At 38.8% G+C, this 9731-nt stretch overlaps 1 protein-coding gene across 1 annotated transcript; it reads right to left on the bottom strand.

The window, feature by feature from the left end:
- Positions 1 to 6570: 6570 nt before the first annotated feature.
- Positions 6571 to 7527, bottom strand: LOC137946617 (uncharacterized). The gene has a single exon (XM_068792947.1). It carries the CDS (start codon positions 7525 to 7527, stop codon positions 6571 to 6573), a length of 957 nt encoding a protein of 318 aa, XP_068649048.1.
- Positions 7528 to 9731: the final 2204 nt, after the last annotated feature.

Raw genomic sequence — 9731 nt, 5'->3', positions numbered from 1 at the left:
GCCAGCGGGCAACAGCAACGACAGCGAGCCAGTAGGCAATGTCGATAGAGGACGCTCCGACGGTACACCAAGAGGGAGAAGAGAGGGAGGCCGAGAGAGAAGAGAAGTCGGGAGGCCAAGAGGCTCTACAACAGATGCACAACCTCTCGTGCTTTGCGACAGAGGTCGAGAGGGAGAGGAGAGGCAGGTCTTGTACTCTGCGACGGAGATCAAGAGGGAGAGGCCGTAGAGAAAGAGACCGGAGAGAGATGTCGAAGCCGAGAGAGGGAGCAAAGAGATGGATGCCAAAGCCGAGAGAGGGAGCAAAGAGATGGATGTCGATGCCGAGAGAGGGAGCAGAGAGATGGATGTTGAAGCTGAGAGAGGGGGTTCGGGAACAAAATGAGAGGGGCGTGCTCGTTTCATGTACATGAATGCCAAAATTGGGCGAAAAGCACTTTTCATCGTTTACGCTTTGGACATGATCTCCTAAGTCATGTTAGTCATGTACATGACTTGAAGTCCGGCTCTCCACTAACGACCTCAAGACATGAACTGAGTAATGCGGCTGAAGTTCATGTCCTGAGTCAAGTTGACTAACCCCCCCCCCCCCCCTATATGTCTCATTGGCAACCGTCGGAGAGGATTATCAAGTACTTGAAAAGGGCACCACAACAAGGACTCTTATAATAAGTGTTATGGTCATCTCAATATTGAAAGCTTTGTCGATGCGGATTGGGTTGGATCACCAGATGATAAAAAATCTACTTCAAGATATCGTACGCTAGTTGGTGGCAACCTTGTTACATGGAGGAGTAAAAAACAAAATGTGGTTGCAAGGTCGAGTGTAGAAGAAAAATATAGAGTCATGGCACATGCTGTAAGTGAGTTTCGATGGATTAAATCTCTTCTAGAAGAATTGGGATTCTACACAGAAGGACCCATGGAACTCTATTGTGATAGTCAAGCAGCAATCCACACTGCCTCCAACCCAGTATTTCATGAGAGAACTAAGCATATCGAGGTGGACTGTCGCTTTGTGAAAGAAATGTGCAAGCAGGAATCATAAGCCTTAAACATGTCTCAACTCATAGACACATGGAACTCTATTGTGATAGTCAAGCAGCAATCCACATTGCCTCCAACCCAGTATTTCATGAGAGAACTAAGCATATCGAGGTGGACTGTCGCTTTGTGAAAGAAATGTGCAAGCAGGAATCATAAGCCTTAAACATGTCTCAACTCATAGACAACTTGTTGATATGTTCACAAAGTCAGTCAACTCAAAAATTCTCTCCGCTGCATGTACCAAGGTAGGGATATATGATGTTTTTTCACCACCAGCTTGAGGGGGAGTGTTGAAAGGCATGGACAACTTGCTGATATGTTCACGAAGTCAGTCAACTCAAAAATTCTCTCCACTGCATGTACCAAGCTGGGAATATATGATGTTTTTTCACCATCAACTTGAGGGAAGTGTTGAAAGACATAGACAAGCTTAGGTGGCATTATTGTAAATATCTTATATTTTTTGTCTCTTCTTCACTCTCTCTAGGGTGAAGGGTATACTTGAAATTTATGTACTCTTAACATCTATAAATAAAGGTTAAGACGTAGGGTTTCGATATCTTCCATAACCCTTATTCTCCCCTCTTTTCTCTCCTCTACGTGTCCATCTTTCTCTCTCTCTCTCTCTCTCTCTCTCTCTTTCTCTTTCATCCGTCCTTACCTCTCTCTTCCTTCACTTCACCTCACTTCTCTTCTCCTTCTTCCCTCTTCTCTCCTACACTCTACAAGAAGGCAATAGCACGAGTTGAGGAGAGAAACTTTCAGGGTTAAGAGAAAGCACGTGAATGACCTCCTCCCCCTCTCTTTCTTATTTATATAGGTGGGGTATCGATGCCCTAATACAAAAGAATATAAAAGGACACTTAAACTAACCACTAATTATACTTTATGCTACTCACTCTCATAATTACATAGAATACCACTCAAACTATTTCACCGAAAAACAAACAATTGAAGATACTTAGTTGTGTACAAAATTCTTTCTATGCTTAAAGTTTACCAATCTTTTTTGGCAACAATTCCTTGATGACAAGTCCCTTTGTTACAAGATATGGTAGAGTTTATTTGAGGATGCATGTGACCTCCTCAACAAGTGTTTACATAGAGTCCAGTTATCCATCAACCTATATGACTTTAACAAGGTTCCCTTGTCTATCTCCATTTCCATTCAAACTTGAGCTAGTTGAGGCATCCTACAACAATTGAGTTTGATCCCAAACACAACATCCAACACATGGGGTCCACAAGCCCAATTCTTATAAAGTTTAAAATAAAATATTTAAAAATGATCTTTATTAAATAAAATTATAATAGTTATTTATGTTACGATATTTGTATATTAGATAGAATTTATGTTCATAATTATTGTATAATTTATTTTATGTACATAGGGTAATTAGATAAGGCTTAATGGGATGGGTGGCATTGTATTGGGCCCATGGGCTATTTTGTAATATTACCCTAAGACCTAAGTTTAAATAGATGATGAAAGGAAAGGAAGGGTGACACGAGAGTGATTCCAGAAAATCTCTTTGCCTCCCTCATCTTTGTCTCCTTCGCTGAGAAACTATAGAGTGTGACGCTCTCTGTCTGGACTATGCCGTCAGTCCCTGGAGATCGTGATGATTCCGTCTACCGCCATAAGAGTTGTGAGCTTTCTATTAGGTTGTGTCGTCAGCCTTCGTCCGACGTGTTTCGTCCCTGAGAAGACCAAAGCATGAACTTTGTTCTTAGCTGATCTGTCAGCCTTGGTTCACCATCGGAGACCTCCATTGTCAATTTATAAACACCATTTATGTGAATCAAAATACTCATAATTTTGACTATAATCGATAATTTTTACGCTTTATTTTTCTCAAAACTATAATTTTGCCCTTGGGGTGAATTTCTCTTGGAATAAAAGGCTCTCAACTTAGCAAAAAATACAAATTATTATCAAAGTGATCAATTCCACTAAAAAAAGTCATGTATCCCACACAAAAGTTGGGCATATTCTAAGACCAGTAGAAGAGAGACAAGAAGGCGATCAAGACCATGGCTTGAGCTCCAAATATACCAATTAATTGGCCACCCATTCTATACAAATATAATATTATATAATAATGTGGCTTCTTGTCAATATATAGTCCTACGCCCAATACCTCATATGGGATCATCTAACATACCAAGGTCTAAGTGAACTGCCTCAATTTGACAATTATCGACATGAACAAAATTTTGAACACTAAGCTATTGTAGAATTTAGGATCTCATGACACTTTAGATGAACAAGGAAGAAGAAGAGAAGAGAGAAAGGAGAGGAGAAGAAGAAGAACATGGAAGGAGAGAGTTTGGATTAAGGGAAGAAGGGTTTGTGTCAAATAAGAAAGAAGAGAGCTGGACAAATTTGTGGAAGGAGAAGAGAGGGCTTCAATGCTCTACCTCTTAGCCAATGCCTTTATTTATAGTTTTACAATGCCCTTAGGGCTACAACTAGATAAAACAAAAGACATAAAAAGAACACATATTTACACCTCTATGCCATCTTTATGGAAAGTACCATATTTTACACATATGCCACTCCTTTGACATGTGGGCTTCTTGTCTTGAGCTTGTGGGCTTGAGCCCATCTTCCAACACGGGATGAGGAGAAAATACATCATAAATACCCATCTTGCCACATATAAAAGATAGGATTTTAGATGTAACAGTGATGTAGAATTTTAGTTACATCGACTTTTATACCTCGCAAGCGTACGAATTGTTCATGTAATCTAGCAGTAAGCGAGGGTCATATCCACAGGGAGGATTGAATTTTGTATATTCTTCAGTCAACTAGCCTAACCAAATATGATGAATTAATCTGAACTAAACACTAATTATATCCTAAATTATCAAGCAATAATTTAATTAACTACTTCCTAAATTATCAAGCAATAATTTAATTAACTACTTGCACAACAGGAAACGTCAACTCTGGATTTTACCGTGATTCGTGCCTCTCTCGAGCGCCACGTAACCACAAATCCGGATTCTCAATCATTGCGTCTAGCCCCTCTCAGGCGCCTAGAGTTAATGACAAAGATCGGATTACAATAGAATGCAGAGAATCAATTTCCTATTGTGATGATGCTAAAATTATCAACTTTGGATTTTACCGTGATTCGTGCCTCTCTCGAGCGCCACGTAACCACGAATCCGGATTCTCAATCCTTGCGTCTAGCCCCTCTCGGGCGCCTAGAGTTAAAGACAGAAATCGGATTAAAATACCAAAATCCAACCTCAATTATAATCTTACCCTAATTAGCTAATTTAATCAAATATCAAGAAAACAAATCTTAAATAAACTTTAATTATCAAATCAGATTCAATTAACATTCAAAACCTAAGTTCAAACTATATGAAAAATTAAATTCAATAATGATGAATTACTCCCCTTCTTCCTCCTCTCGCTCGGGCAGCAACTCGTTCTCACGGGTGCTGCACTTTCCGGAAATTGGTGGCGTCGGGTAGCAATAGTGAGTGGCCGGAGGTAGAGACGACGCCGGCGACGACGGTTAGAAGCGGACGGACGGAGGTAACGTCCGACGAAGAGCGAAACAAAGCTGACGTTCTCTAACCGGCTCTCTCGAGTCTCGGTTGGAGTCGGAATGGCTCCGGGACTGGTCGGAATATGTAAACGATGCCGGAGGATGGTCGGAAAGTAGAGTTGCCACCGGAGAAGCCCTCTCGGATCACTTCTCAGCCTGGCGAGCAACGACTGTCGAACTCACCTTGACGGAGACTCTCTCGAGCTCTCCTCGGGTTTGTTCTCGGTTGCTGGACGGCAGTGGACGGCGGTGGACGATGGTGGCGCGGCGGAAGGTATTGGCCCGGCGAACGACGGTGGGGAACTCCTCTCGGGTCCTCCCCTGTTTCCGGTCAAAAAAACCTCTGTTTTGGTCTCCGTTTTTCTTTCTCTTCACGCTGCCTTCCCTCATTTTGTTCGACACTTCCTTTCCTTTAAATATGATTTTTCTTATTTTAAAACGATTTGCCCTAGAAATTACCTCCATTTCACTAAGGGCATTTTGGTAAATATCTTCTTCTCCACCCAAATTCTCCTGAAATTCCATAATTGAATCTATAAAAAACATTTCAGGAAGAAATAAGACTAAAAAATAATGAAATATAATTCAGGAGAAAAATATGCAATATTGACAGTGATTAATGCCAAATTCAATAAATGCTCATTTCATTTGAAAACCGATAAGTAACCACCTATAACACAATTATAAAGGTTTTTCTATTATAATTAACCTAGTTCTCATGTCAGAATATGGCATCTATCAAACAGGTTTGGTGAGAATATCAGCTACTTGCTCTTGAGATGAAACATGTTTGAGGGAGATTATTCCTTCTTGAAACTTCTCTCGTATAAAGTGACAATCTACCTCAATATGTTTAGTTCTTTCATGGAAGACTGGATTTGAAGTAATATGAATGGTTGCTTGGTTATTACAATGCAAACCCATGGAACCGCTTTTATAAAATCCTAATTTGGTAAGAAGGCCCCGAGCAACTTCAAGAAGGTGACGATTCTTCCTTTTAACAACACCATTTTTTTTAGGGGTATAGGCGCATGATGTTTGATGGATAAGCCCATTACCCTCAAAAAATGATTTGAATTCATTAGAAAAATATTCCTTAGCATTATCATATCTAAGGATTTGAATTTTATTCCCAAATTGTGTCAATACCATAGCATGAAAATTTTTAAACAAAGGAAGAATTTTTTAACATTCTTTAAATAAATATAACCAAGTCACTCACGTAAAATCATCAACAAAAATGATAAAATATTTAATTTGGGAAATATTTGAATACACATAAAGGTCCCCATATATCATAATGTATTAACTCAAAAGGAGTAGCACTTGTAGTTGTAAGATGAGGAGAATATGTACTCCTAATGTGTTTACTTAATTGACAAACCTCACAACTTAAAGTAGAAAGTAATTTTAAAGTTGGAAGCAAAGAATGAAGTGAAGAGGTAGACGGATGACCAAGCTGGTTGTGCCAAAGTTGGACCTTGGATGTAGTGGATGATAGGGCAGCTAATGGTAGAAGAGTGAAGTAGTACAAGCTCCCTTTTTCATGGCCGCCACCAATCACCCGCTTCGTAGTGAGATCCTAAAATATACAAGAAGACGGTGAGAAGGTGACAGAGCAATTCAACTGTTTTGTTAATTGACTATCAAAAAGCAAATTTAAAGGAAATTTAGGGACAAATAAAACATCTTCAAGAGGAATAGACGAGGTAAGAGAGGAGGAATTGTTGTCAAGGACCTTGGTTTAGGTACCATTAGTAATAGTAACGAAATTATGAGGAAGACAAGGAGATAATGACTTAAACAAATGTTTGTTACCTGACAGATGTTCGGAGGCCATGGAGTCGATGATCCAAGAGGAAGAGGATGACGAGGAAGAAAGCATACCTGAGGCAATAGTGGTAGTTGCAGTAGATAATGGAGGAATGGAGAATTCCTATAAGGACTTCATCTTCTAAAATGCAACATAGTCCTTAGCAGTTAGAGTCACATTTCCAAATTGGGAGTCAGCCTTTTCTTCACGTTTCTCAACATTAACAGAAACTGGGTCAGTCGTGGCCCAATCAGGCTTGCCATGAAGTTTCCAGCATATTTCCATAAGGTGGTTCTGACCACCATAGTGAGTACAAAGTCGAGGCTCAGTACGGAAATTATTCGGACCCGTTCGACCACCTCTATTTGCTACCCCCTTCATAGTTCTACCCCCTCTCATATTTCTGCCTCGTCCTCGGTATGAGGATGATGTACCCCGATTGTCGCAGAACATAGCCGATAGAGCATCGATAGGAAAAGGAGGGGATGGATCAGGTATCAGTAGTAACGTAGCACTGATGTCATCGATGGATGGAAGAGTAGAGGAACTTAGAAGCTGGGTCTTCGCAAACTTAAGGTAAGGCTTAATATTTGACAAGCAAATAGTTACTGCCAAGGCCTCTCGTTGTCGTTCTTGAACAGCAATGTCAGTGGAGTATGGCTGAGCTATTTTCCATTCTTGGAGAAGGCCCCAAAATCCGGACGAAAATTCATGAATGTTATCTCCGTGTTTAGTATGCAGCATACTTTGTAAGACATCATATACTCTTTGTAATGAGGCAATACTCAAGTAAAGCTTAGCACAAATATCCCAAATGTCCATGGTTGTTTCCAAGTGGATCACATTGTTAGCTACATGCTCTTCCATGCTATTGATGAGCCAAATGATAACCATGTTATCATTTTGAACCCACAAGTGGTAGGCTTCATCTTCTTCATCAATCGAAGGAGGGATTTTTATAACATGACTTAGAAGGTCACGTGTAATGAGAACCCTCCGTACCGATTGTGACCAGCTAAGGTAATTGGAGAGACCTCTTAGTGGAATCATAGTAATGTGGAGTATGTCACTCATATTACTGGTGTGTCCACTCTCCATGGTGAGGCAAGGTAAATGTGGAGGTCAAGGGCAGGGGTCTTCTTCAAATAATAATTACTCAATGTAATTTGAAGAACCCGTGGACCAAATCAGTCACCAACAATAGAGGGAAAAGGAGAACAGAATTTCTTCACGAGAGTAAGCACCAAATTATCAACAAATTTGTGTTTTGGGCAAGTGAGAATAAGATCCAGCCATCACTCAATTCCTCTTATATTCTTGAAGGAAAAAATAAAGAGGAGAAGGTAGATACAACCGCTTAGGCCGTAATCCAAACTCCAACACAAACCCAGAGCAAAAAAATATTTAGAGAAAACTTAGAGGCAAATCAAGACACTCGGAAGAAAATTTATCTTCAGCTCATGGAAACACTTCAACGTAAAAAAAATGTAATTGTTGAAGTTCAAGAGCAACAAAAATAATAGAGATAAGTGAGTGTTGGAATTTCATCAAACATATAACGGGCATCCCACAACATAACACAATCCCATGAACAACATCAAGTGGGAGAATTTACAGCAACATGTGGTGAAATTCCACCTCAAATGAAATTGATCCAAGTTACATAAAGGTAACTGAATCTCAGACATTAATCTTGATAAGACACAAGTAGCAACTGATCTTGATCAAGCTTGTCATTTATCTACAAGAAGATCAAGATTATAACATCATTTTAGTCATAAAAATAAATCTTCACAACATATGAAGATTATCTTGACATGATGTGATTCAAAGTTCGAGAAGAAGAAAAAAACGTAAAGAAGGAGTATAGAAATAAGAAGGAAAAAAATGTAAAGAAGAAGAGAATTAACTTATCTCTTAATGGCTGAACTCCTTCTTTTACCAACTTCTTGGACAAATTTCATAACTACTTCATCAAGTGAGATCCTAAACTTTTTCTCTAATACCATGTAGATTTTAGGATCCCATAAGAAGAACTTTAGATCAACAAGGAAGAAGAAGAAGAATAAGAGAGAAAGGAGAGGAGAAGAAGAAGGACGTAGAAGAAGAGAGTTTGGATTAAGGGAAGCAGGGTTTGTGTCAAATAAGAAAGAGGAGGGCTGGACGAATTTTTGGAAGGAGAGGAGAGGGCTTGAATGCTCTACCTCTTAGCCAATGCCTTTATTTATAGTTTTACAATGCCCTTAGGGCTACAACTTGATAAAACAAAAGACATAAAAGGAACACATATTTACATCTCTATGCCATCGTTATAGAAAGTACCATATTTTACACATATGTCACTCCTTTGATGTGTGGGCTTCTTGTCTTGAGCTTGTGGGCTTGAGCCCATCTTCCAACAGTTACTAGTCACTAGGTCAATATGATACCCACCTCCCAACGATTAGATGCCAATGGGATGAATTTTATGGAATCAAATAATTGTATACATATATCGATGAAAAATATTCTTAGTAGGGTCACATGGCAAAAAGTATAACAACATGAATTTTATAGAGAAGAATAACAACCGAAAACTCGTTGTGATGGTGGTGGAAGGGATTTGTTGTTCGACCCCTTGAGACATTGAGTCCCATCCCCTAGAAGTTGTAGCTTAGTGATATTTTTATCTTGCATTTTGTGTAACTTGTGTGCCATTGAAGTTGTTTAAGCAATCTCTCTCCCATCTTGTCAACAAAAGAGGAGGAGAAGAAAAGGAGGTTTCCTCATCTTTTTCACAAAAAATCTGTTTTTAAATTAGATATTGAATTGAATCTTTTATTACTTTTTTTAAAACTAAATCTTGTACAATACAATGACTAATTTACCCTCTAAATTTACCAAATCCATTGGTCATATTTAGAATTTGGCCATATATGGAATTCCAACATCTAGTCCACTATATTTGGAAATATGGTATCCCGCAAGGCAATATTAAAAAATTACCCTTTTTTAATTTTAGCCAAACTAAAAAATATCCTATACAATGAAATTACATAAATGTCCCTCATACATTTTACTTTTCTATCATATGCTTTACTTCAGGTTAAATACTTTCTTAAGTAGATAAAAATACCAAAACACCCTCATATGGCATAATTACTAAAATTCTCTTATATATTTATCATTTTTTCTTAGGTAACAATCACAGTAAACCATCAACATTAATAGCCCAGCAAAACTTTTAACAAATTCCTAGTTTCCCACAAAAAGCTAAAGAGGGAAAAATGAGTTTGTCATTGCTCTAAGAAATTATCCAAAAA

Source organism: Aristolochia californica, unplaced genomic scaffold, assembly GCF_029961685.1.
Source record: "Aristolochia californica isolate CCGP_79_NKW_82.1479 unplaced genomic scaffold, dmAriCali1.0.hap1 SCAF_12, whole genome shotgun sequence".
NCBI lineage: Eukaryota > Viridiplantae > Streptophyta > Magnoliopsida > Piperales > Aristolochiaceae > Aristolochia > Aristolochia californica.
This window is presented reverse-complemented; position numbering and strand designations above follow the sequence as displayed.

Excerpts from the sequence above, each read along its gene's own strand:
- LOC137946617 (XM_068792947.1), bottom strand. The coding sequence starts at position 7,527 with ATGGAGAGTGGACACACCAGTAATATGAGTGACATACTCCACATTACT.